Source organism: Falco punctatus, assembly GCF_963210335.1.
Source record: "Falco punctatus genome assembly, chromosome: 9".
Lineage (NCBI taxonomy): Eukaryota > Metazoa > Chordata > Aves > Falconiformes > Falconidae > Falco > Falco punctatus.
The window spans coordinates 26,091,468-26,119,236 of NC_137589.1; the positions used below are offsets into that span (position 1 = coordinate 26,091,468).

The 27,769-nt window shown below is 40.6% G+C and overlaps 1 protein-coding gene across 3 annotated transcripts in view; it reads left to right on the top strand.

Moving 5' to 3' along the window:
* Positions 1-109: 109 nt before the first annotated feature.
* Positions 110-27,769, top strand: part of TBC1D12 (TBC1 domain family member 12) — a 45,110-nt gene continuing 17,450 nt past the window's right edge. The window contains exons 1-3 of one of the 3 annotated variants that reach the window (XM_080403552.1): positions 110-1,120; positions 18,744-18,867; positions 24,897-24,953. In XM_080403552.1, coding sequence (XP_080259678.1) covers positions 279-1,120; positions 18,744-18,867; positions 24,897-24,953 — 1,023 coding nt within the window. In that variant the 5' untranslated portion in view covers positions 110-278. The remainder of the gene's footprint in view (positions 1,121-18,743; positions 18,868-24,896; positions 24,954-27,769) is intronic. The other 2 variants (XM_080403550.1, XM_080403551.1) reach the window with 2 other exon arrangements.

The following is a 27,769-nucleotide window of genomic DNA, read 5'->3' on the forward strand; positions in this document are numbered from 1 at the left end:
GTGGGGGGGGCGGGCACGCTGTCCCGGCCCTGCCTCTCTATGGTGACTTTCCGGGGGGAAGGGCCTCCGCCGGCGCCGTGCGCCTGCGTGAGCCGGGCCCGCTGCCCCCCCGCCGAGGCCGCTGTCCGACGCGGTGAGCGGCGCCGGCTGCCAGCGCTCGCGGCGCCGCCGGTGCGGAGGAACGCGCGCGCCCCGCCCCCCTCGGCCCCCGCCGCGCCGGGGGGGCCGCGCCCCCGCCCCGCTGTGCCGCTGGCATCCCCGGGGCTCCGCGGCGGCAAATGGTGGGGCCGGACGATGCCGGAGCTCCGGGCGGCGCAGCTGTGCTTCCCGCGGGCCGGCAGGAGGCGGCGGAGGAGGCGGCGGAGGAGGAGGAGGACGGGGAGCGGGATGGGAACCGGGGCTTGAGCCGGCGGAGCGGCGGGCCGGGGCAGGAGCGGCTGCTGCAGCGGTACCTGGCGGCGCTCGGCCCCGTCGCGGCGGCGGGCGGGAAGCGCTGCCCGGAGAAGCCCGCCAACGGGGCCGCCTACGCCGTGGGCCCCCGCGGGAGGATGACCAACGGGGACGTCGGCTTCCTGCTGCTGCCGCCGCCGGAGGAGCCGCCGCCGTCGTCGCCGCCCCCTCGGGCAGGACGGGCCGAGCCGGGCCGGGATGAGCCGGGGCCGGAGGAAGCGAAACTGCAGAACGGGGGCTGCCTCCCCTGCCCGCCCGGCCCGGGGGGCGGCGGCGGCCCCGGGGGAACCGCCTTGGACGAGCCGCTGAGGAGCTGCCGGCTGCGGGGCGAGGCGGAGCGGCGCGGGGGGGCGGCGGCCGGCAGCCCCTCGCCGCTGCCCCTCGGCCCGGGGGACGACGCCGGCAGCCGGGCGCAGGCCGCCCCCGGCGTGCGGACCTCCCGGGGCCGGGCGGAGCCCGCTGCCCTGCCGGCGGCGCCCCTCGCCTTTACGGACGTGAACCTCAACACCCGCAACACCTACGAGGTGAGCCGCCGCCGCAGCGCCCCGGAGCACCTGCCCCACGGAGGGACGGCGGCCGAGGCCCCGGCGCTGCCACAGGAGCCGGCGGAGAGGGCCCGGCGGGCGGGCATCGCCGGCGCCGGCAGCAGCTTTGCCGAGTTCTTCACCAGGTAAAGGAGCGGGCGGCGGGGCCGGTACCGGCGCCCCGGCAGCGCCCGGCCTCGGGGCGGGTCTGGGGGCTGGCGGGCCGGGTGGCGGCGGGAGGTGCCGGGCTGGCCGGGGGACCGCGGCGGGGTCAGCGGCGCCGTCCTGCTGGCCGGGCGGGGGCCGTGCCTGCCCCGACGGGCTCCTTCGCCACCGAGCAAATGCCGCTGCGGAGGGTGGTGTGCTGCGCGGCGCTCCTGCGGGGGCTACGTGGAGTTCCCACTGGGATTGCTTCCTGCTCCGGGGGAGCGCCGTGGTTCTGCTGAAACTGCTGGCGGAATAAGGTGAAATCTGTTGGTATTGGAAGCTACTTTCGGGTGATTTTGAGAGTCAACATGGGAGTTGCAAAGGCTCGTAAAGCTTTTCCTGCTTGTTGATAGCGTAGGCACAGTTTACTTACTGATTCCAAAGCGTGGCGTGCAGGGTTTCAAGGACTGGGCTTTGAGCTGGGATTAATTTGGCTTCTGTTGGGTTTCTAGCACAAAATCAAAAATTGTTCAACATCCAGCATCACTCACTCTTTAACATACTACATAGGAGATGTATCTTTACTGTAATAGTTTATAGCGTACTCTATATTACTTTAATTACGTTTGAAGAGGGGAGTTTAATTTTCAAACTTCTAATAGTTCTGATTCTCCAAAACCCCGGGGTTATAGTTATTGTTGTGACAGTCAATCCAATAGCACAGCAGGTCTCTTAGTGTTTTGAGAAAACAGAGTGAGATTAAATCTATTCACTGAAGAATTTATATAGGAGATGTCTGATGTAAAGGCAGGATCCCAAACTGAGAAGTAGGCTCCTTCTGCTAACCCTCAGGAAAGGGAGGATTCCTGCCTGCGGATAAGGGTAGTGGCAGTTGCAGGGTAAGTTTGATGCCTCCACTTTGTTTCAAGGATGGGTTGACAGATGTCTCGCTAGTCCCACTATTAGTGTTCTTCCCTCCCAGGAACGCCCCCCCCCCCCCCCCCCCCCCCCCCATGTTATGTGGACTGTAGCATATTACTTTTCCTTTGTCTCATTAGTTGAACACTTTGACCAGTAACGTTGGTACTTGTTGCTTTTTGCCCCAGAGTGATAGCTTAATGAAATGCTGGAGAATTTTCCTGGTAGAGAAGACTGACCTTGCTGTGCAGTAGTAGTTGTTGTCAGTATACACTGACGTTTGCTGTTTTCAGTGAAGGCTTGGGTAATACATGGAAAAATGTAATTGCTTCTATCCTGGTAAAAGCTATACTACTGACACCTCAGTGAAAAAAAGGATTTGCCAGAGAGACAGTTTTGTAGCCCGTGACTGGCTCAGCTGGCTGTGCCTCTTGTGCATTTGGCCTGGTGAGCAATATTGGCTGTAGAGGCTTTACCTTCAGCTCTGCCTCTATGTTCAAAAAGTGCCTTAGTTACAGCTGGTGTCATCTGAGCAGCCAAAGTGAGATCCACTAATAAAAGGCCACTTTTACTGATTTGTTTGTTTTAAAAACTACCCTAGACTTTTCTTCCTGGATAGATTTGTCTGTAGATACGGTAATACTAGAATTTGTAGTCTCCATTGCTTAGAAAAGTGGTAATAAAACTTCCATAATTTTTTGAGTAGTTAGTTCCTGTGTTCTGAACTATTTATGATACTTAAAAGCTTAGACTTCTCACTTTCTTTAGCTGTTCAGATTCGTTCAAAACTGATAGTTGCTATGGTAAGTGGATTTCTCTCTAGTTCTTAGAGAAATACCTTGGCTCTCAATAATGAGGACTCAAATTGTATAAAAATTATCCTCTGATTGAATGTTGGTAACGACTGTACCTCTTTGAGAAGCTTCTCAGCAGATGGTTGCTTATATTTTTGAATGAGCACAGAGCCATAAGTGATGTTGCTCCCCAAAGTTTAGTTGTACTGAGTAGCCGTGTTCTAGCATACGTACCTGCTAAGAGAGAGCAACTCGTGTTTTGTCAGAATTTGTACTGGCTCCCACAGTGTACAAGAAAATGTACTGGAAGTGCTAAACATGGGTAGTTCAGCAGCCTGAAGCATCTTACATAGGATGTTTTGCGCTTGTAATGCTCTTTACAAACTGGTCAGAATTTGGTAGCTCCCATTGTTTCTTCTAATAGTCGTAATTATATGGAGATTCTTTTAAAAGGTGGATGTTTCTTGCTGTTATTTAAAAAATGAGAGAAGGTGATGGGGAAGTGCCACTGCCTTCAGTGTGAAAGCTTCATTGTTGCAGTTGTCATGACCGAATGGTTTGTCTGACTGGGCAGATACTGGTTAGGAGGCTGCTGTTTCCAGCTGCTTGTTCCCAGCTCTTCAGTTATTAGACTAGCCCCTGCTTTACAGTTCTTTGAAATCATCAGTCTTAATTGTCTTTGTTTCACTGAACCAGAGGAGAAACTGATGAGGTGAGGTAGGGGAAAAAGCAAGGAGCTATTAACAGCAGCATCTTACCACAGCTCTATGACAGGAGGAATGGATGCGCCCTCGAGATTGTCAGTAATAATTGTTCTAAGATCATGGGAAAGTTTACATCAACGATTAAAGCTTTTTTTCTCAGGTAAGTATTAGGTGTAATATTTGGCCCTGGGATCTTAAGTTGTATTTGTGCCAAATTATTAAGCCTGTCAAATCAATGCTGACAACTTTTAACTTAAAAATAATTGGTTTTGCTGTCTTTTTGTTCTACCTCTTTGTTTCTCTCAGCATGTGAAGTGGGATGCCTCAAGTAAATGAGAGGTATGTGGAGCAGAGTGCCGTGGCAAGGAAAACTGCATGACTATGGTCACTTGTCTCCACTGTGCTACTGTTATGGTCAGAGCATTAAGTGGCTTCTTGAAAGTCACCTGTCACTGCTTCGTACCCTTGTGTATGATTCATAATACAATCCTATATAGGCACTGTTCTTCTGGTTCGTGGTCTTACATAGCAGCTTCTAAGTGCAACACTCTGTTACTTGGTTATTGGGTCACTTTTGGGTAGCCCCAGTGGATTGCTGTTGGGTACAGGTGGTTCAGTGAGCAGGAATGTTCTGTGGACAGTTGAATTAAAGCCGTGATGATTACCTTGATGGCAGTGTTCTTTATCCCTCAAAGCAGCACATACTGAACAGAACAGTAAACCAAGAAGGGCAAGCAGCAGTGAGTATTCCAGAGCTGAGATAAAGCCACAGTGTTTCTGAACTTCTTTTAAAGATGAATTATACTTCATAGTTCTACATGTAGGTACCAGGTATCTTCTCAGCTTGTTCCTTTCTGAATGGTGTATTTAGCAGATAAATTTAGGTATCTGGTAGTTGGCAAAGTTTCTCACTCCTGGATTCAAGGCTTATTGTTGACAACAGCAGCGATACTTATGCTGTAGTAAAGCATCATTTTCCCAAACACTTGTTTTTCATAGTTAATCTAACAAGTTTTCCTGATGAAATTGCAGAGAGCTTAATTCATAACTGACACTTCTCATAGGTCTTTAGGATGTGCTGTGAGCAGTAGGTGTAATGATTGTAAGCATGTATGGTAGTTGGCACACATGCTTATAAAAACTGTCTTTAGGCTCATCCTTCCTCACCCAGAAAGGTTGTGCTTATTGTCCAGAGGTTTTATAAAATCTTCACTTGGGGAGATGATGGAAAGTTGAAGGGAGTCAGTATACGTAGGAACAAAGAACTGAGAAAGCACTGAAGCCCACACCTTTTCCCCCCCCCTCTTTGTAAACACAGTTCTGTGGTTCAGTAAGTAAGTAGGTCTTCAAAAGCTGCTAATCTTCTTGTTCCTTTAAATGTCCTTGACAGAGACTGGAGAGTTGCAGAGAAGTTCACTTTCCTGAATATTGTTACTTGTGTACATAGTTAATATCTCTCGATCTGTAGTTAATATTTGAATTTATTGCTAAGTAGCACTTGCAGCTTTTTGCACTATATAGACGTATACCTAGTCTACAGTTGCATCTTGTGGATGTTTCTCTTTGTATGCAGACCTTTTCTGTTTCATAAATCAGCATGAAACTACAGGGGATATACTGTGCATCTATGGAGGAGAAATCAGTTTTGTGAAGTTTTGGTCAAAAGTGAGAGTCAAGTGGGAAATGAGCTGCCCTAGTTCCAACAGATCTTTTAAACCTTCTCTTTGTGTAAAGATCAGAGAACATATTGATGGGGGCACTTCACAATGCTTAATTTATATTCCTCTGTTCCCTGTGTCTATATCTTGGTCAGTTCTTGCTGACATACCAAAAGAGCTGTGTATTTGTTTTTGATTTTGGGTTTCCTTTTTGCCCTGTCTGGATTAAAAAAAAAAAAAAAAGTACAGAGTGCTTCTAACAGGTCAAGGAAATATACTGACAATATTTTAGAGAGAAGGAGCTAAGTGAATACAACAAAGCTTTCTCCCCAAAATTGTGAGGGCACTCTTCACCTTTCTGTCTTTATTAGTCTTTTTTATTATTTTTTTTTCTTTAAGCAATCTTGTAACTTAAGTGAATGAGCAGTTACTTGTAATTGATTTGAATTAAAGTTGACTGGAGAAAGTAGGTAAGAGCACCTGGATCCAAATCTGTGGCTAACTTCAAACAGTATTCTATTTCCCTGAGTTAGAGACATAATTAACTTGATATAAATAGGAAGAAGCGTTCATATTATCAAAATGAGAAGCTTCTCTGTAGATTCGTCATTCGCTGTTCACTAAGAATGATTCATTTTACGAAGTTGTGACATTACGACCAGTTTTTGGCTTTTGGTCATATGAATAACTACAATGACAACTTAAGTAAATGTAATCTTCAGAGTAAAGCGGACTGTAGCAAACTTTGAAGATGAATGCGCAGAATTTTTTTTTTTTTTTGCTCCCATTTTTTTTAATAACTGTCTACATAGAAAAGTAGCAAGTTAAATCTATACAGCTGCAGCCTTGTTTTTATTAGTGAACCAGTTCCAAGTAGTTCATGAAAGTCCTCAAGGTCAATGAGTTGAAAATGCCTGTTTGAGAAGGTTTCACTCCCAGGCCTCATGATGTATAGCTTGTAGAGAGTTTTGTGTTTCTGAAAAACATTAGTAATGGGTATTTCACCGTAAGTCTGTAAAGTGCTGTGCACCTGTGTTACCATTTTGGTTACGATGTCTGTTGCGTAGCAAACCAAAACTAAATTTCAGGTGTGCAAATGGAAGGAACTGTATGCTCGTTTAGCTCTGGATAGGTGTTGGATTGCTATATTGCTCCAACTTCTGACTGCAGCCCATCTTTTTTTGTTTGTGTGGGTTTTTTTTCTCCTCTAAAAAGCTGACTAAATAGATACTACTTCTAAGACCTTAGAGCCATACATATAATCTTCATCGATTTAAACTACCCAAAGTAGTATTAGCAATTTCTCTGCTCTTCTTCGTAGACCGTGTAGTATTTCATGTTGGTACATATATTTGTACAGGGAGTCTTTTAAGTCTAATAGGATTTTTCCTGAAGTAAATTCTCCTTAAACTCATGCTGTAATTCTTTTTGGGGGTTGTGTGTGGTCTTTTTGGAAGCTGAACAGCTGAATCTGTTGTTTAGTGTGCGCTACAAACTGTTGGAGTCATAGCTTGTTTTGCTAAGGAGTGTTCTACAGAGGCATTCACACTTGACCTGAAAGTCTCTTCTCACCCAATTCATTTCACAGAAGGTCTTTTTCATTACTTGTTCTCTTCTGCTTAGTTTGTGTCCCAGAATTTCTTACAGACTCAGTATATTGATAGTAGTGTGACAAAGTGAATGGGACTCTCTTCTGAATAGGCTATGACTAAAAGGAGAATGTTTTACATGGACAACAACAACCAAAGGAGGTAGCTTTAATCACAGCTGGCCTCTAAGAAAATGATAGTTTTATGCTTTTGCTCTCCTGGCTGTTCCATTATTCATTAGGCTATTTTGTCTTGATTGTTTAAGAATAAAAAAGGAGTTTAAGGGTTTTGGTCACGTTTCATTCACATGGATGCAAAAACTTTTATTCCTCTCATCAGTTGCTGGGAACTGCTGAGATGTTTATGATATAAAGCCTATCCTTTTTTATCCCTTATTGGTCTTGTTTGTTGTTCAGCTGGGGAAAGACTAAGTTTGTTAGGCTGGGTGGTAGGCATTGCTTTAAGCTTCTTATCCTGGGGCTGTGCTGTGCTTCTCAGCCTTTTTATTACTGCTTTCTAAGGAAGTGAAGCTTAGGCAGTTACTGCCTGATCTCTCTAATACTGTAGCCTGTTAGCCAGGTTCAGTCAAACTTCTCTGAGACTAAGAGGACTCAAATATAAAAATCTCACAGGTTTTTGAATGAAGGCTGAGCATAAGGAGAGCCTGCAAAAGACGAACTCTGCTGATTTGCCTCTGTGTTTGCAGAAACCAGTCAGCTGTGCAAACCACCTGCAGAGCATATTGCTTCTGACCTGGCACAGGGGTAGCAGTGTGAGAGGTGGATGGATGTTCTGTGGGTGAACTTATGACTCTAATTAGTAGAAAACTAGTTTTGATGGTCATAGATGATTTTATTGTTCCAGAACTTGAGAGCCAAACACTCAGGCTGGGTTTCTTGAAAATTCCTTTCCTGCTTTCTTACCTGAAAATAGTACCTGTAGCCTATAGGATGAAGCTCTTCTCAGTTTTTCTCCATCCTTTTTCAAGGTACTCCTTTATTAAGAAGGTATCATGTTCAATTTCCATTGTTATATTGGGAACTTTTATTTAACGTGCTCTCGGGTAATTGAAAGAGTCTCTTGATCATGTAGTATAATAAAAGCTGCCTTGTTGGCTCCCCTCACCTAGGACAGTTCTGTTGATCTAAAATTTCCTGAAGGCCAGCTCTAGGGATAGGCAAACTAAGCAATTGCCTAGAAGTAAAGGAGAAAAGACACCAGAGATATTGAGAGCAACAAAACATCTGCAGCACTTCTGCCTCTGCTGGAGCCATGGAAACCCAGGCTTGCGGCTGCCGCCTCTGCCACAGATCTGGTTTGATGTGCTGAGGAAGATGCAATGGGAGAAGGGTGTACTTTACGCATCTTTCTTGTGCTCCAAGAACAGTAGAGTTGTTGATGCTGGCTCCTCTGCTTTCTGTAGCAGGGAAAGCTTGGACCTGACCAGGTCTCAGACCCCTCAAAGCTCAGTCCTGCCTGTATTGCTTTAGTTGCCTAATGCATCCATTAATGTAGGGTCTTGACTGTCTTGCTGTTGGGCAATAATGAAGCTGTTTGTATGCTGGATGCCAGAATGTTTTAAAAAACACAAGCAAACCATGAACTACCAAAGATGCTCGGGCATCTGGTAGCTGTAAGATGAGAAGCAGTGGAGATTCCAGAGCACAAAGGATTTCTGCTTTGAGTGGCTAAGGGAGCTGAGGTTATTTAGGATGGAGAAAAGGAGACTGAGGGGAGACCTTCTTGCTCTCTACAACTACCTAAAAGGAGGCTGCAGTGAGATGGGTGTTTGGCTCTTCTTTTTTCCCAGGTAAAAAGTGATAGGGTGGGAGGAAACAACCTCATGTTGCACCAGGGGAGGTGTAGATTGGATATTAGGAAAAAATTCTTCACTGAAGGAGTTGTCAAGCATTGGAACAGGCTGCCCAGGGAAGTGGCTGAGTCCCCATCCTTTGAGGTATTTAAAAGACATGTAGATGTGGTGCTTAGGGGCATAATTTAGTGGTGGACTTGGCAGCGTTAGGTTTACGGTTGGACTAGATGATCTTCAGGGTCTTTTCCAACCTAAATGATTCTATGATTCTAGCTTGTTGTTGTTGTAAGCTTTGGGTATTTTGCAAGTTCCTTCCTATTCCTCAATTTCTGTAGGCAGCAGAATGGTAGATGGGGAAATTTCTTCCTCACATTGTAAAAAGCCGTGAAGCAAAACTGAAAGGGATCAGGCTCTTAAATATTAATATCAACTGTCTTAGCAGATCAAAAATGGATTCTTGCATTTTGTAGTATTTCTGTAATTTATCACTGAAGCAGTGACATAGAGTATATTGTGAATTGCTAACTGCAGCAGAAACCTGATACACTGAGTGACTACAAAAGTAGTATGGTAGTACTTTGTAGTACTGTATTACACAATTGAGTGCTCTACAGGTGTTCTGTCTGGGACCAGAAGGGAAAAACATTAACTCAGGTATAACCAGGCTGATTAGAGTAGTAAGCATCACCATCTCCTGGGACACAGTCTTCTAAAAACTCTGCCATGTATATGACCTTACAGTTCACAGACTTTGTGAGCTGTGTCAAAGGCTGGAAATCTTTCTCACCTTTGGCTTGAAAACATCATATAGGAACATTTGGACTACAGGTATAGTGACTGACCTGATAAAGCTGGTGTGTTTAGTCTTGACTGGAAGTGAGTCACTACCAGAACAGTTTTAGGTAGTTTGCTTCATCAGGTAGTACTTCTGTGAGATAGCTTGGGGAACCGATTGAAGAATTTGCTATTGTCAGGAAACAAAGGGAATGTCTCTTCCCTGCTTCTGGTATTTATTTGATCCTCTGTGAGCTGCTGCAGCTCATTAAGCTGGGAAGTGAAAAAATGTGGATGGTTTTCTGTGGGATTAGTGAGTTGAATTGACATGCAAGGTATGGAGAGTCTCTGAATTCATGCAGCAGAAGGGGGTGCAGGACATTACTGGTGAAAGGACGGGAACATGGGCTTCTCCTTAGCGAAGCTGAAACAGCTTGGTCATTACGTGTGTGTGTGGGAGGAAGGGGTCTTATTCTTCCAGCACCGTTTTGCTTAGGGTATGTTGCTGGCTAGGTATTCCTGGCCATGCAAGAAATAGCAGAACATCTGGAGTCAACTGGTAGCAATTCTTCATGTCTTGCAGCTGTGACCTAGGATTTTGGTTTAGATTCTGTGGGCAAGTGACATTCGATTGTTATTACCGAAGATTGACCATGGCGTTTGATGTAGTGTCAAAATAGCTGCTGAACTGTCAGACTAAATATGAAGATGATAGAATAGTTTGGCATAGAGCTCCACACTGATTATCTTCCTTCTACTCTTCTTGTATTTGAGCATTGTGAAATTTAACCATGTCTATTACCTTGCATGTGTGTCTGCTTGTTTGCATACGCTTTTCAATGCTTGAGCCTGTTCCTAAAGCTAACCTGTGCAGCAGCTCTTTAAGAGTATAATGTAGCCAGTTAAAATACAGTTTGCCAGTAAGTGTTCTGTAATACTGCTAAATGCTTTCAACTCAACTTCCCAAGTGTTTGTGTACCTGCAGTAAAGCTGTTTTGCCAGCAGAATTTGTAAATCCATTTTGGAATGGGTATCAACTAGGAGCTGGAGCAATAGGGTTGATCTAATTTAGTCTTTTCATTGCAGTGCCGTAATAGTTGTGTTCATTTTTGTGTCCCCTCTAAGAGGTGAGAAACTTTCTTCTTCCCTGCCCCTTAACGCTTACCAGCTACTCTTTGGCAGTTCATTAGATTTCAGGTATGCCTAATAGTAGCTGAGGCTTTAGTTGATCAGTAACATCAACACAAATGTCAGTTTCATTAAAAAAAAAAAATAATACTGCAGGCTTGGTCTTCCTGAAGATGCATGTTCTTCTGGTGAGGATTTTTTGGTTTCCTTATTTTAATTTTTTGAGAGAAGAGGGGGAAACCAAAAACTTGCTTGTATAGCACTTAAGACTGTAATTCTAGAGCATTACAGATGCAAACATTGAAGCTCCTTTGGAGAAGGTAGTTTGGGATATTCTTTGGATTGTCTTGGTGTGGAGAGAAAGAAAAGACCTTTGTACTGCTAAAAGGTGCTAAAACCAGAAACATCCTGTAATAGATCAGTGTTTGGCGATAACAAAATCTAAAAGAGAAGCTGGCGTCTAGCTTGTAGCAAGGTGGTGAAAGATGGGAACTGTAAAATGAGTTTGGTCATCTCCCCTCCAATACAGGGCAGAGCTTGGAAACTTGTGCTCAGAGCAACCGTATAAATGTCAGCCCCTTTTGATTCAATGTGCTAGTCTAAGTTACTGAAACTAAAAATGTAGAATGTGTAACAAATTCTAAATTTATTAGTGTTTCATTCTAAATCTTCATGTTAAGAATTTTAAACTAAACCTAAAAACACTTGGATATTAAGTTACAAATCTAAGGTTGAAATGTGAGAGTAAAGAATGAGTTGAAAAGTACATTTTTCAAGTAGGAGGTATTTGCTCTTAGTATTTTTATGTTCATGTCACTTTTCCAGCCATACCTAAGAATGTGAGAAAATACAAGCATGTGGAAGTGAGCAAATAGCTCCTGGACAGTGTCATATAATTTGAATCTAAAATACGGTGGAGCAATGACAATTTACCCATTGGTCTAAGAAATAGTTTACTGTGTGCACTTTGAACATACATTATAACTTTTGGACACTTTTTTTATTGATTCCTACAAATTATGAACTGTATATAAACAGTTTAAAGTGTAAAAATAGAATCCTACTTTTGTTGCCCTGCAATCTTTGTAAGTGGCTAGCCAAAAAGGTTTTATTTCCTTTTAATGATTCATTATTTATGCTTAGAGTTGAGTTACATTTGTTTCTGTATGTAAATTATTGAAAAGTCTTGTTTAAAGCAGAGGAGCTAGTTGTGTATAATGAAGCAATGGTTTTTTTTCTGCTTTTATTTCCAAATTGTTGCACATAAGGCCTTAACAGAACAGACAAGAGTATGAAGAAAAATTATGTTGTGTTCTTAAGCAGCTTTTGCATTTTACATGTGGTAAAAACACACCGGTGTGAATGTAACAATTCTTACATGCTCTGTTATAGTCGTGAAGGAATATGGAATTGCAGACTTGAAGGGGTCCTTAGAATTTGTGCAGACTTCTGAAAGTATGGTTTTAAGTCAAAATGATTCATTTTAATGCTATACCAGGAAATACGCATCTGTAACAATTCCTGGGACATACCTCTTCTAACTCGTCACTGATACAGCTCTCTGGATAAAGATTGTTAGGTACGTAAGTAGTTTCCTTATCAGTTTGTCTTTCAGCTAATTAAAATTTCAACAAATTTCAAACATAGGCCTATTTGGTAGGCCTAGGAAACTTATTTAAAAATTGGCATAGGGATAGAGTAAGAACAGACTGTGTGCATAAGCAGAACTCTAGTCTGTGTGGAGATGCAAAATCAGATATATTGTGATACATGTACAGTTTTTAATGAGTTTTGTTACTTTATATTCCTTTTACAAATTCAGAGGTTTTATTGGAGTCAGTGGATTTTTAAAGTGCCTTAGTTATTGCAGAGAAGTACAACTTCCAGGGTTTTTAACTGCATTTTTTGTAACTATTTAAAACAAACAGAAAGCCTAGACTAGTTTTTGTACAACTCTCTGCTCATTTGTAGCATTAATTCCATGCTGGATTCCACCTCTAAGCCTTTGTGATTCTGGTAGGAAAAGTTATATACAATAGAATGAGGATGCTCTTGGTGTGATGCCGGTTCCTTCCTGTTTTGTGTCTTGCTTCCCTGGATTTAACAGGAGAGAGTTAGTTGTCTTATGCAGTGTCTAATAGCAGGTACTAGATGCTTAATAAAAAGGAAAATATAATCAACCTTCTCTTCTTGTAATTTCTAGTGGCTTTCAGATCTTGTTTTCTCAGTGCTTCCTTGTTATCTTAGATCTTGGAAGGTGGATGCAATGAGAAGAGATGATTGTTGATTGAAAATTACATTAAACCAGATTGTTGTGCGTAAAGTAAAAGTCAGAAAAATCTTTTAACAGTAATTTGTTTTTCAAAAAAACCCACAACACACGTCATTTTTAGTACTCCAATATAACTTAAGAGGTCACTTGTTGGAACTGCTTTATTTGTAGATCAGTAAGTAAACACTTGAGCAAGGTCAAAGTTACCTTGCAAGGTAAGTAAATTAGAGAATAGTAGCCTGGCTTTCAGCATCAAGATTTAAACACATTGTTCATTTCTATGATAAACCTGAATCCTGAATATTTTATTTGGAAAAAATTGTTTCTTTGGTGCCATGCTTCACATTTTGCAAGGATTTCTTTCCAGGGATGCCTGCAGTTGTTTTTGTTGTCTAACATGATGCAGCACTAGACTTATTTGTAAATTGAACTGTAAGGAAGCATGCTTGGTTGCTCAGGTGTAACAGTAATGATGATTAAGTGTTTTATGCTCTCTCCTGACATCATATCCTTGTCTCAGTAGTTGATATCACTTGATTTTTGTCACTTCTTGAATTGCAGGGTTAACAAATTGGAGAAAGGTAGGCTCATTTTAAATATGCTTCATACTGATACTCATCTTAAGTGGCTCAGGTGTAAGACCCAACCTTCTTCTGTACCCGAAACTTGTATATAGGTAACTAAAAGCAGCAGAACAGGGGAAGCTTGAGCCTAAAGGTGGAGTTCTAGTGATTTGATTCTTTTAACACCTAATAAGAAGTAGAATGATGCTGCAACCTTTCCTTCAATGCGGAGGCGGCAGATCCCTATTAGGACACCTGTCTGCTTTGGCTAAATAATTATCTTTGAGTTTGCTATGCCTTTTAAAAATCTGATTGAAAATGCATTACTAGACTCATTGGCTAAACGGTTAGGGTGCCTTCCTAGGCAATTACATTAGAAGTACCTCAACAATGGCGAGTAAGTTACACACACCAGGACTGCATTTCAGCTTGCCATCTTGCAACTTAGTTGCAGTTCACAGATCTCAAAACTACTGTTTTCTTTTTCCTTTGTAGTTCTAGAACAAATTGTGCTCCTGCTTCTCTACCAGGTTAGAGTAGCTGAACTACCAAAGGACTTCCTTTAGTCCTGTAGCATTCCAGACTGGGGCTGGCACTTTGCAAGTGTTATTGAATGTATGATTTGAAGGCTACAGGTTAGTTTTATAGAGGGAGTGGAGAGATGAGTCAGGACCTATATCTGGTTTTAAAGCTGGAGGACTAAAGGCAGATAGAGGCTTGAACGTTGTTTCCAAGTGTTATTGTTAAGAATGCTGGACTCAAGTGGGAATTTTAGGGAAAATGGCAAGTAAATGAAGTTGGTTGCTTCCAATAATGCAATGCCAGATCTCAACAACATCAGAGCTCTGAATCATTAGAGGTGATTCTTCTGGCAGGCTCTGTTGAGGCTCAAAGTTAAGATTTCAAACCTAAGGATGTGCCTTTGGAGTGGGAAGGAAAGCAACTTCAGGTTTTATTGGGATGCACAGAGCAGCAAAATACTTATAGCCTGTTGTTAGTGGCACACAGTGGAGTTGTAGAAAGAGAAGATCCATATGTGTTCTCTTTGAAAGAGGTAGCAAAATGGCATCTAGCTTGAAACTAGATTGGAGTTTGATGTTTTAGGTCAAACAGAAGACTATTGCAAGGCTACTTGGTCTTGTGGAGAGGTGAATCCATTGTACCTAGAGGCAGAGTGCTGGAGTTTTACCTAGCCTGGTGCTTTTCTTCCCAGCTGATGTTCACGGTTGCTGCTGTTCAAAGCACTTCAGCTTTCTTTGAGTAGCTGTTGTGCAAATATGGCAGCCCAGTTTCTAGTCTGGCATTGGATGAAATTTAAGATCAAGCTTGAAGTAAGTCTCTGGTATTTTCCGGTAACTTCCTTTAAAACTTGGAAATATGTCATCCTCTTGGGCTGGCATATAGCTAGCTCAAAAAGCTGAAAAAAGTTGTGTGTTCATGTTTTTTTGGAGGGGAAGCCAAACCCCCAAGGGAAACAAACAAACAAACAAAATCCCATTAAAATATCAAGTTCCTCATATCCCCTTCTGAGACTCAACGGTAACTGCTTTTAGACTTCACTGATTTATCTTAAATAGCCGCAAAGGAGTGATTTCAAAAGCAAAAGCAGAGTGGAAAGAAGCAATTTTATTACTAGAACATCACATTAATGACACCAGTGGAAATGGTTAACATCGTTGAGTTACTGTACTCTCAGTATGATGAAACTCCTGCAGGATGCTGTGGGCACAGGCAGGAATAGTTGAAGCAGTATTGTTAAATAAGTGTTGCCACTCATAGGTGTTACTACTACTGTTGTAGTTTTGTGATCAGAGCCTATAAGTTTTGGTATAGTGTAATCCAAACCATGTTAGGAATAGAAGTCTTGGTATGCGCCAGTAATTGTTTCTTATTCTGTGGCACTTCAGTTACTTTTCAAACTTTTCATTGCACCTACTAAAACATTTTTGAGTGTCGTTTGAGAGTGTTAATATGTGTTCCATTGTGGTTATATAAAACTAGCAGGGAAAAAGCCTTACAACTTTTCCACTAGGCTTTTGTAAACTAGAGCTTAATTCAATGAATTGATTTAATATTTCAATCCCACAGGTTCTTTCAACAGAAAGCATTATTCAGTTGTAAAGTGTAGGCTTCTTTTTAAGGAATTTTGAGGTTTTCAAATGGATTTTGAGATTCTATACCAAAACGCTACTGACTTTTAAGTCCATCTCAATGGATGACTTCCTGGGATCAGTGGAACTCATGAATATTCTAAGCAGCAACCAATATGTCAAATCTAGTACACTTCCTGCAAGTCAGTGAATGCAACTTGTAAGCATTCACAGATGCTGTTCCTTAACAGGACTTTTGTAAGGTTTTACTGTTGTCAACAACACATCAGATGTGATACTGTTAGCTGCCAAAACAATGTATTAAATGTGTCCTTCCATCTTCAGCAAAGCTTATTTGTAAACCTCCCATTAATTTCTCTTGGATTAGGATTCCTAGGTGAGGTTTATTCTGACATGATACAAAGTTTGACCAGGTTTTTTTTCCTTCTTCAGTAACAGACTTCAATGAATATCTAATCAATAAAAGTAAAATTGTGTATTTTCACTTGTGGCATTCATAAAAAGTGAAACAAGCCTTTGCTTAATTCAGTACACCAAAGAATATTAAAGAAACCCCTGAGATTCATTATGGTGGGGACTATGTTCTGAAAGGTTTGTTTTAATGTTATATTTGTTTAAAGAATTTGAAAACCCAGATCTGATAAGAGCGATGAGCATGCCTAAATCTTTTGTACAGAAATATTTATTAAAGCCTTCTGTGTGTTTACAAGCTTTCCTTTTTAAATCTACCAGCTTCCTGGTTAATCATAAAACAGCTTTGATGCAGTGACAGATTGCCATTGATGTTTAAAGCGTACATCTTTCAGCTTCCACAAGTGCTAGAAGCAGTGGAGCTGAACTCCCAGGTGATCATGGTGGCATTCTGTAGTGTGTGCAGAGACCAGGTGGTTACTGCTATCCATGAAATCAGGATGCATGAGTTCTTTTGCATTTCGAGACTGGTACTCCAGAATGTATCTTCCTGCATACCTGCTTTTGGGGAAGTAAATCTCCATTTAAGCTGAAATACAGCTGCTGCAGTAGTTGCAGATTTAAGGCAAGGCTGTAGTGTAGAATTTAGTGACATGTTGTCTTTAGGATACTTTGTCTGGTTTTCTTGATGGGTCTTTGAACACTTCTTCCTCCCTCCTGAAGGCAATGTAAAACACTGTAAAACATGTCCTGTACTTGTGAAATGAGCCTTTGTTGTTTACATAAGCACACTTTTTGTATTTTTTTTTCTTTGTGGATGGACCTGTTCATTTCACTAATGGTATGCAGTTCTGGGACTGACTAGAGAACAAAAGAGACTGTCAGATGTTGGTACATGGCTTGGCTTTTTCATCAGTCCTTCCTTCCAGGTCACGTGTCAGAAACCACTAGTTTGGTGTTGTGGATACTTAGTTTGCTTCCACAGGGCTGGAATAAGATATTGCAAATTTCACTGGTGGGAACAGTTGTGGGATGTGTGGATCAGAACCAATGCTTACTAGTACACCTTGTATTAATTAAGTGCTATTAATAGCAACAGCTTGATTCTATTAATAGCAGGTAAATATTCATACAGTGAAAGCAATTATGCCCAAATGTGCTTACTCACTTACTGGGTTGGAAGAACAGCTGGGAGACCTCCACAGAAGTAGCAGGGTGTACTGATGCACTGAGAGCTTCTGTGTGAGTGTTCAAAAAAATCTCTTAGGGTGCTGTCTTTCATCAGGTATATATGTAATTCCATACTCCCTGCCCGCCTATAGCAGCTGCTGCTTTCTCGAATGCAGTCTTTTTCCTCTTCTTTAGCAAGCTGTTGTTGATGGTAGTGTGTGCTGGTGGCCTTGGACAGAGCAAGGAGAGTCTTGGTGTTCTGAGTTTCTAGGTTCTCCTGGATTCCACAGGACTGTTAGTCTTGAGCTTACTAGTTCTTGGGAGATTTCCACATTTTTTCAGCATCTACTTCTTCTCCCCAGCTTGCTGGTTTTTGGTGGCTAGAGCTTCAACTACACACAAGTATCTGTAGAGTCCATTCACATAAACTTGCACAGAAGGGGGTTTTGTGACAGGCATTTGCTTGTTTCCCAAAGAACAAAACCATTCTGGGAACTGAAAAGATAGTTTGTATTTGAAAGCTATACGACGTCTTAGAAATGCTAACAGTTCCTAATTGTAAAACTATGCTGCCTGGTCAGAAACCCTGGCAGCACTGGGATGTAAGAGCAACTGTGCAGTTTTCAGACAGACTGTGGTTGTTGAATCATGCTGCTTCTATCTGGGCCAAGCCAAGAGATTTTTCTGTGCACAGACATGACTGTATTCAATTTGATAAGGAAATGTATTTAGAAATACAGCAAATGCTTTAAGTGAAGAATATACCTGGGGATCTCTTTCCAGAGGAAGAGTGTGAACATACGCGGTTAGCTGGTCAGCACTACACAAAACCATCTCCCAATAAAGGTGGCCCCTCTTCTGTTCACCAGAGGTCAACTTATAAGCATCCTGAAAAATAACCTTACAGACTACTGAACTTTTAATCCCTCTCAGTTATTCATAAGTTTTTGGAAAGTGGTTTTCCAACATTCAGAATAAATACACTAATTTTCAAAGCACTTGTACTTAGCATGCTCTGTGGGAGCTTGCGGTCGGAATCAAATATAGTACAGCCTTGTATCTAGATAAATGGTTGCTAATATGTTCTTGTGTTGGTTGGCTTTCTAAGAAGTGATAGAGCAATGCAGTCATCTGCCTATTTGAGTGTAATTGCTTTAGGCACTGGCAAAGGTCATCTGCTAAACTGAAGCTTCTGTGCATGTTCCCTGATTTTCTAGCCCATGTTATGAAAGTTGAAGGTGTGAAGACTGCAGAAAATGTTAGCAGAAATAGTGGTTCACCATTTGTTTTCAAATCTATAAGTTACACAGTGATTTCCAGCTGCTTTCTTTTCAGCCTTCAAATAGCTCCGTAAGATACACTGAAACAAACCCCAAGCAAAAGTCAGAGAGCTGTTGCATGCTGTGAACTTACATTTAAGGAAGTGTCCGTTATTATTAAAAGAGCTCTGATATTGCATAAAGTATCTTTGAATTCAGAGGTAAAACTGAGTGTTAAACACAAATATTGGCGTCAAAGCACCTGTAATGAAAACTGCTCCACTTTGAGTTAGTTATTTTAAAGTATAATAGAAAGCTAAGGAGGTAGCACACTATGCATTTGCTGAGCAGTAAATCTCTACAGTGGTGAACTTGTTTTAAAGAAATGTAAGTGTGTACGAATATCATTTGTTTATATGCTTCTAATAAACAAAAAGAAAATCCTTCTCTCTTTTCAGAAACTTTTTCACTAAAAGGACGAAGGAACTCAAGCCTGCTGTCCAAAGCGCTCCTGGTTGGAAGTTGTTCGGAAAAGTCCCACCAAGGGAGAACCTTCCAAAAGATTCCAAAATTATTCAGCAGGTAAGTAAACTTCTCACAAGTCTAGGTACAAAACCTGTAAAAAAAAAAAATAGTAATTAATGCATAAATATTGCAGTTCTGTGCTGTTATCTCCATGTTGTTACTATACAACCAGGGCGTGCTCTGGGAAGGCTCTTTTGGGGCTTTGTCTGAAGAATAGTAGTTACTGAGGAGTTTGAGTTTTATGATTATCTAGTGCATTCTTCAGTACATCTCAGTGATTATAAAAAGGTGATACATGTTCAAAAAGTGTTTAAGCTGTTTTGGTCAAAAACATCAGAATGTTATTAATTTCCTATAAAACCTTGCCTTATTTAACATGCTATGCTACGATTTTTTTAATGGTAAAGTGGTTGTGAAATAGTTTAAGCTTCCTTTATGAAGTTCAGTTTTGAGTTACTTTTGCCTGTTTTGTGAAGTAAAAACACAGTCATACTTGTATATTCAGTTTTTCAAGATAGATATTAGTCTAGCAAAATTTATCTTCTCAATGTGTTCTTGGATATTCTAGTGTAATGAAACTGATTCCCACCCCCCGACTCCTCTTTCCATAGTCCTCCTTGCCTGGAAGGCTTACTATCTGGGTAACTTGTGACAAATTGTTTAGAATTCTGAAACAAGTAATCTTGTTTCATTTATACTTTCACTCAGGATATTTTTGTTTCAAAATAGTAGTGTAAGTTGAACTAGTTCTGGAGTTACTGGGGTACGACAGACAGGTAACTCTGATTTCCTTTCTCTGATACAAAGTTGCACTTTCATATACTTGTGCTTGTGCAGTCTGTCTTTAATTTGATAAGTAATAATAAGATGGCATAGTCTTTAAAGATGAGCGTTTAGTGATGTAGATGTGATTCTGAAGTTTAAAGATTTGTTGACATAAGAAATCTGAATGTCCTTTGTGTTGCTAAAAACAGTAACTTGAATCTCTTGAGAGCTGCTGTCTCTGTCTCCTTCCTTAAATTCCCTGTAAGCTGATGTGTTTGGCAGGTGCAAATGGCTGTGAATGAAGCAGTGTTCAGCCATCTTCTAGAAGGACCTTCGTGGTGAAGAGGGCCTTTTGGGAGCAACTAAAGTGAAAAACAAGAGGTTCCTTTTGAAGGACTTCAATGTAATGGGACTTGTCACACAATAAAATGTTGTAGGAAAATGATGAGATTACAGAAAGTGCAGTCTTGGGGGTTGGACTAGATGACTTTTAAAGTTCCCTTCCAACCCAAACCGTTCTATGATTTACTGTAAGTGAACTGAATGCTTTTTCAACATTTTTCCTATACAGTTTTCCTTATTTAAATGGTTTCCCTTTTTGGGTGGGAGAGGGCAAATGTTCTTAGTTTGCTTGCAGATGAATGCTCTTGGCCTTGCACTATGAAAATACTGTGGTAAACATCCAGATGTCTCTTCCATCCTGAGAAATGGAGAGTATGCACAATGCTACTAGTCATTTGCTTCCCATTTTCTAGTAACGATGTTTGTTCTGCAGACCAAGTCATAATCTGCAGAAAGAGTCGTATTTTTTTATCCTGTTTCAGTCAGTGACTGTTCTGCTTTTAAACTGTAGCGTTCCTATTTTTTTTAACTTCTCCAAAGTGGCAGAAAAGCAAATATACTAAAATAATATTTTATGTCTTTAAACATAATTGAGTTGGTCCTAGCTATTTTGTTATAATGGTTGCCGGATTAGAGTCAATATTGGATTTATATAATCTTGAGTAATGCGTAGCTAATATTTTCAGCTTTTAATTTATTTTTTAGCTTTTAATTTAGCTAAAGCATGCATGAGCTAAGAAACACAGCTAGCAAAGGGGGATCCAGATTGATGGTATACTCTGCACAAAGTTAAATACCTGAGAAAATTTGATTCTTAAATTGAGAGGTGATCCTGATGTGTCTGCATTTAACACATCAGATGTCTTGCATATGTGTTTAAAACTTAAAATACAGCTCCTTGTGCATATGCCTCTGAAGAAAAGCCAATTGTTTCTTTCTCAAAACTGTTCAAATTTGCTAAGCTGCTGATGGGTTAGAATGAATATAGACACACTTGGTTATTGAACATTAGGGGAAAATAGTATATTCACTCTTGTATGGCTGACTGAAGTTCCCAGATTAAATTCCTCACTTTGCAGGAGAGGTGAGTGAAAAGAATATGAGGCCGTTAAGAAGTTTCTGGAAACAAGATTAAAGCTTAATATGTTCTGTTAACCTGGCAGAATACTTCATATCCTACAATGGAATGTCTCTACAGACTTCTACTTTGACATTCTAAATTTTAAGTCAAGGGGTCAGATGTGATCTGAAACACAAAACCCATGTTTTCCCCAAATTTTTTTTAGTTTTCTGTGGTCAGAACAATGGCTACTCACTGTTTATGAGCTTCTAGTTGTAAGACCATGCAAGTAGAATGGGCCTAAGTTATAGGCAAGCTGCCCATGAGGGAGTTTATGGTAGTTTGTTTCTAGTATCAAAGCTTGCCGTTGCTGAACAGCAATGACATTCTCCATGGCTGTATATCGTCCTGTGACTATACTGATGCCAGTGGCCAGTATCCTTCAGACAAAGGATGAGATCTTAAGCCCTTTTGCAGAAAAAAATAACCCATGACAGGAAAAACTTCATAATTAATAGGAGGAGGAAGTCTTTTGGGTAGGCTAATACTTGTATCAAAACTTTATGGCAATATTGTGAAGCTTAAAGGATTTTCCTATTAGTAAAACAAGAAAAAAGTTGTATCACTGTAGATTTGTAGCCAAAAGGTTGGTAGAGCACACATGCCCTGTTTCCATCCTGGCTAATGGAAACCTCCTTTGTTGTCTTTGTTTGGGTAAGGGTGATGTACTGAATTGGTACTTAGATTTAAATGAATGCTTGTGGCTCCCAGTTGCTGTTTGTCAACTAGGCATTGCTATGTATGCCTCTCCAGAGAAGTCAGGTAGTGATTCTAATACCCTGAATAACTTCCAAGAAAATCTGGGAATTTAATTTGGGATACTGTTTCAGACATTTTCCAAACTACTACTCCAGCCAGCTCTGCCTCCAGAGACTGTCTAATGAATATTACCGTAAATAATTTCTTTGCAAGTTTCTTAGCATATGTAGAAGCAGATGAGTATTTTTGTTGAAAAGCAGCCTGCAGGGCTTGCCTGACTGGGGAGACGGTGGGGTCCCTTGCAGCTGTGCTGCCATCAGCATGCTTTGGGAGAGATGCTCTAGCTCAAACTGGGGCAGAGGTTGAAAGTTCTTGGCAGCTGCGTCTCCCCGCCCGCAGCTGCTGGCAAGCTCGGCTCTCCTTGGATTTAGAGCTGCCCAAGCAGGATGTGGTATCGAGGCCAACTCTTTTGCTGGACATCTCCCTCCTCTGGGCTTCCTTCCTTCAATGTCTTTTAAGAAGGGAAAACAGCAACTCCTTAGGACTGAAAATGTCAAATGCATTTGATGGTTTTAGGAAGTGTGCCTTTTTTCGTGAACTGCAGCTAGTAAAACTGGCTGTTATAAGAAGTATGTGGTCATTAATGATCAGTCTGGTAAATTCTTTTCAGTCTATACAGAAATCTGCTTTAAATTAGACTGCTGAAATATTTTAATACAGAAGCATGTAAAGCAGAAACCGACTTGTGGGCTGATGTGTAACAATTTGGTGTGTATTGACCGAAGTCCACATTCTTTTTAAAAATGCAAACTCATTTTCATTCTTCTGTGCTTATGGTTAAAGAAGAGAGCTTTTAATCTGTGGTCACGATGATTCTGCATACCATAGCTCTTGTTTTTTACTAAAGCAATTTTGAATACTTTTTTATTAATTTGCTTAAAGCAGTAGGGTGATCTTTTTCCCCTAATATGCCTGAATTAAACACAAAATATGAAAACACACATTGCAAGATAAAAGTAAAACATGTACCAAATTCACTTTATCAGCAGTTTTAACAAAGTATGGTAAATGGCAGCCTTAAATGGGGTAAAAAAATCTGCTTTTATATTTAATTAAAAGCTTGCAGTGATTTAGAAATGATTGCTTATTCAGAAGTGGAGTAAAGCTGTCTTTTTCCAAAAGTTGTCACCTTGCATACAAAGTAGAAGGTATTAATTTTGGCCAGTCTGTTAAATACTACTGCTGATTTTGATGAGTGGGTCAGTGTCCTACAACTAACATATGAAAATATTTTTGGGTGGCTCTGAAATCTTGAAAAAGTGCTTGAGGCTTAAAAATCTCAGTGTCTTCACTTGCATATTTTTCCAATGTAGTTATCTCCAGGCTGAAATCTAATGCAGAAATTGCATTCACTGAGTCGGCAGAACTCCCATGGTCTCCCAGGGACAAGAGTTGTCAGAGGTTCCTCTTCAGAGGAACAGATGCGTTTTGAATCAGTTTTCATGTGACTCAGACCTAACTTGCAATATTAACTCTTCCCTCCAGTCTGTGTCAGTTTAACAGCGAAGGGAGATCTTAATGCTTAAAAAGTGTATATAGCATGTTTGTCAACAGATCTAAGGACCGAGTATCTGAAAGAAGTAGGTAAATACAGTGCTAGATGCTTTTTCATGGGAGTGGTTCTTAAGCGGACTGATACCTACGTAGAGGTCATGTTGGCTTGTCTTGCACTGCTACTGGAGAAAAGAGAAAGGCAAGACTTCTGCCTGTTTAGCAGATACAGAGTGGAAATACACTGGCAACAAACTGCCTTGAAACCAGCGGGGGGGTTATTACAATAAATGGGGGTGTTGGGTCTTGCAAGGGACGTGTACACCTGAGTAACAGTTTGTCTGCTAGCAGCAGTGAGAAGGCCTGGATTCACAGGAGATGTCCCTCATCTTTCCAGAGTCACACATGTAGTCAGTAAAACGTTATGCTAGGGGTAAAACAAAGATCTTTCCCAGTGTTTTAGACTTTCGTAGTGATAATCCTGTCAGTAAAACGGTAATGAAACTGGTAGGACCTCAGTGAGACAAATGCCTCCTTTTGTTTGTGTAAAGGATCTAAAATACAGTTCAGCTCCTGCTACCAGGGGTCACCCAGCTGCTTTGACGAGGAAAACTTGTCAAGGAGAACTTACTATGATGTCAGTGCCATGCTGGTGGCACAAACGCATCTTCAGGGGAGTACTCTGCAGTGAGCGTGGGATTAATGTTTTGAAAATACTGCAAAGGTGTTGACCCTGATGTGAATTCTTCTGACTGCTGTTTTTTTTAGAAAAAGTCTTTGAGGTCAGCTACAAAGAATATTGAAGCAAGCCTTCTCTTCCTAAAGCTTGAAAAAGAAAGGATAAGCATTCTACATCAAAGGCCCACTCTAAGTCACTGTGCTATCTAACATTTTCGATCTTGTGGTGTTAAATAGAAAAACCCAAACACAGAATGTGAAAGGTTTTTTGAAAGTTAACCTAGTATTTCATTTTTTGCCAAATGCTTATCCAAGTCCAGTTACGTTTCTTTTCCCTTTCTCCACAGTGCAAGTACTATTCTTGAGTATTGATTTTAAGCTTTAAAGCTAACTAGCTTATAGGTAAAGATCTAGTTGGGTATGATGTGCAATCTAAGATGAGCTGAATGAAAGCAAAGTCTTCAAGACTCATTTCTATTGTGTCAGCCTATAGACAATGTTTTGTTCTTTCCTTTTTAACAGCATATTTTCCAAGGCTAGTGTTTAAACAAGTGTAACTTTTATGGGTGGTGTGGACTAGGGAGAGACAATGAATACATCAGGGAATGCCTTTTGTCATGCACCTGAGAAGCGCCATGGAAAAAGATCTCCTTTTGAGCAAAAGTGCTGATTGTGGAAAATATAAAACTTAAATTAAAACACAGAAATATTCCAGTAGTTCTCTGTACGCATCTTGCAGAAGTGGGAAGTCTTTTTGTGTGTTTTTGTATAATTTTGAGAGCTGGAGAAGAAGTAGAAACAGACACATCTGTTTGTTCAAATGTAAAACATAGGTACTCTACATATGAATTTAAATTTTGGCTTGCATGTTGCTATATTGTAATGGTCTTCATTTATTCACTAAGGCTTTGCTTCTGTTTTTTCTCATTAGGATGACAGTTCTGGCAGTCTTGCATCAATATCTGCTCTCAGTCAATTAAACACAGGGGTATGAAATTTAATATATATATATTTTTTTAGTTGTATTCAATGCCATGCATGGGACTATGTAGCACTCATTAAAATAGAACAAACATCACATTTTCACAGTAGCATGAATATTTTGACACTAACCATCACCTCATTAGATACCATTAGTAAAATAAACAAATACACATCACACATGAATCTCACTAACAACTTAAAGTGATAGAGTATTACTGCTTATTGTTTATGTTGCATGTTCTTGAATAGTGGAAAATAGGTAATGCTAGAGCTTGACAGTAACTTTGTTTGGTGTGCCTCCTTGCTTAATGGTTAAGGTTGTTAAAAGTCTTACAATGTATTCAAAACTATTACAAGTTATTAGCTTTGAAAAACAGTATCCTATAATCTTTTGTTTTTTCCTTGTCACTAAGTCACATAAACTATTAACAGTGGCACTTTAGAATTCCAGATGCTTTTAGTCACTACTTCCAATATGAAATTGGAAACCTGGAAATGTACAGCTATTGAAACTTTTCTTGTATGTTGTATCTTCTATTTGCTGTGACTGGTATCCTTATGAAATTGGTCCAATGCATATGCTTGTTGCTTTGAAAACTTTATGTAATCCCACACTCTGTGTTAAACAGGAATAGTATGAGTTGGCTTTTTAGTTCTGTGAAGCTGTTACTCTGGCTTTGTGAAGCAGAGCAGTAATATAACTGCTAGTTGATATGTGATGCTTATGGTTTGTGTTACGTGGTCCAGCCACCCTCTGCTCTTCTTTATTGGGCCCAAAGCCCATGACTTCACATGCTTTTGTAAACAACAAAAGATGACACTCGATGCAACTTTTAAAATACCCAGTTGTGGAAAAAAATAAACAAATAATTGAAGATAGATGGCATTAATTTGAAGATTGACCTAGAAGCTCATCAGTGTCTGGTTGTTCTCTTGTACTATGTGAGGATTAGTATTTTTCCCTCCTCCATTATAGGTTCTTTCTATATTGCCTGAAAGTTAGGAAAGAATGTACTGTTTTGTCTGTCCTGACAGCATCTGGCATTCTTAGTTTTGGGAAAATGTCTAGTTTATGACTCACAGAATTTTTTGGTGACATCTACTTTTGCTATGAGCACTTTATCATCCATTTTTAGCCAGTGCTAGCTCAGCAATTTTAGCATTTAATCTGAGGAGGACAGGCGTGATGACACAGGAGGGAATCCATATGCATTAGCAGAAGTTCTTACATAAATTAACTATATCATCTAATAAACTAATAGAAGAGTGCCCCTCCTAAGCTATAGCAATTCTGTTAATATTTCCATTCTTGGGTGATCAACCCTGTTTGAAATGATCTTTCTGATTATATTCCTAGTTAGCTGTACAGCATTGCAAAAATAATCATACAGATGTTTTTAGAGGCCCATCTGCTCCACAGTCACACGTGTAGAGGGGGAGAGAGGTTCAAAACCATTTGCAGAATATATGGTAATCCCCATTGTTTCCTCAACAGAAGCAGTGACTGATTGAATAAAACCTGTTTCAGATCAGGCTTAGAATTCTGGGGGAGTAAAGCATGTTAAAAGAAACTGTCATACACAGGGTGCATGCTTTAATTGGAGTCTTAGTATGCCTTGACATCTACTTTAAATAGAGACAGTCCTTAAGTTAGTGAAAGTTAATTCAGTGTTGCCTATCAGATAACTTTCTCCTCCAGCAAACCTAAAACATAATTGGATCTGTGGCGCTTAATCACTATAATTGGTACTTTCAGGACTGTGAGGACTTTCACAGTCCTAGTAATCCAAGACTTGTATCACTCGTTTCCAGGAGTTTAGCTTTTGTTGTTGGATCCTAGATAGATCAAAGCAAGATGCATGTTAAATTTCATGGTCAATATTTTAGTCCTTTACACCTCTATAGTTTGGGCACTGTAGGTGTAAGTTTGTTTTATAAAATTGAATCATTATGTGCATGCTTTGTTAAATACTTTATCCCCACAAGCATACCCTATTTAAGGTCAACTAATGCTTTTGGAATGCTGCAGTGCAGCTGGCTTTCCTTTCTGTAAGGTGGCTTGCTTACTGCAAGCAGCAGCTATGGGCAATTACGCCTGCGTTACACAGTGCAATCCAGTACTGTTTAGAGATACCTAGCATAGCTCTGAATGGGCTAGCTGTCCTATATGGCCCTTCCAAGGAAGGGCGAAAGAAACTTCAGCTTTGTATGTTTTCCATGTAGATGTACATCAGGTAAAGCAGGTTTATTATTTTTCTTTTGTTTAAAACACCAGGGGATTATTATTATTTTTTTTAAAGAAGATACAATTTGGGAGATCTTTATCTTCGTAAACACAAAGTTACAAGCAAAAGACTACTTTTTTTAATTATTATTTTCCCCCAGCCCCATTTACCTGTTACTTGTCTGTAGGTTAATAGGCTTATCTGTATTTCTGTAGGAATAAATACCAGAAATACAAGTCCCTCTACATATCAAAGTGCTCTTAAATGTGTTTGTCGCAGTGCTTTTCAGGAAAAACATGCTTTTGGCCTGTTAGCAGGTTAATTATTGGCAGTAGATGAGAGGATGCAGTTCCCACCTTAATAAGGATATAACTATTCTTACTTTCTATTAAAGTGAGATTTGTTTTTCTTTATTTTGGGATTGTGAAAAGTTCCGTAACTGTCAATAAGTACCAGATATGCTGCAATAAAGAATTCTTTAAAGAACACTCCCTAAGCTACTGAAACCATAATATGTCACTCCTCAAAATTATTTTTTTTTTTACATAAACCGGTCTTACATAGTCTTCAGTTTTAGCTGTCAGCTGTTCTATCC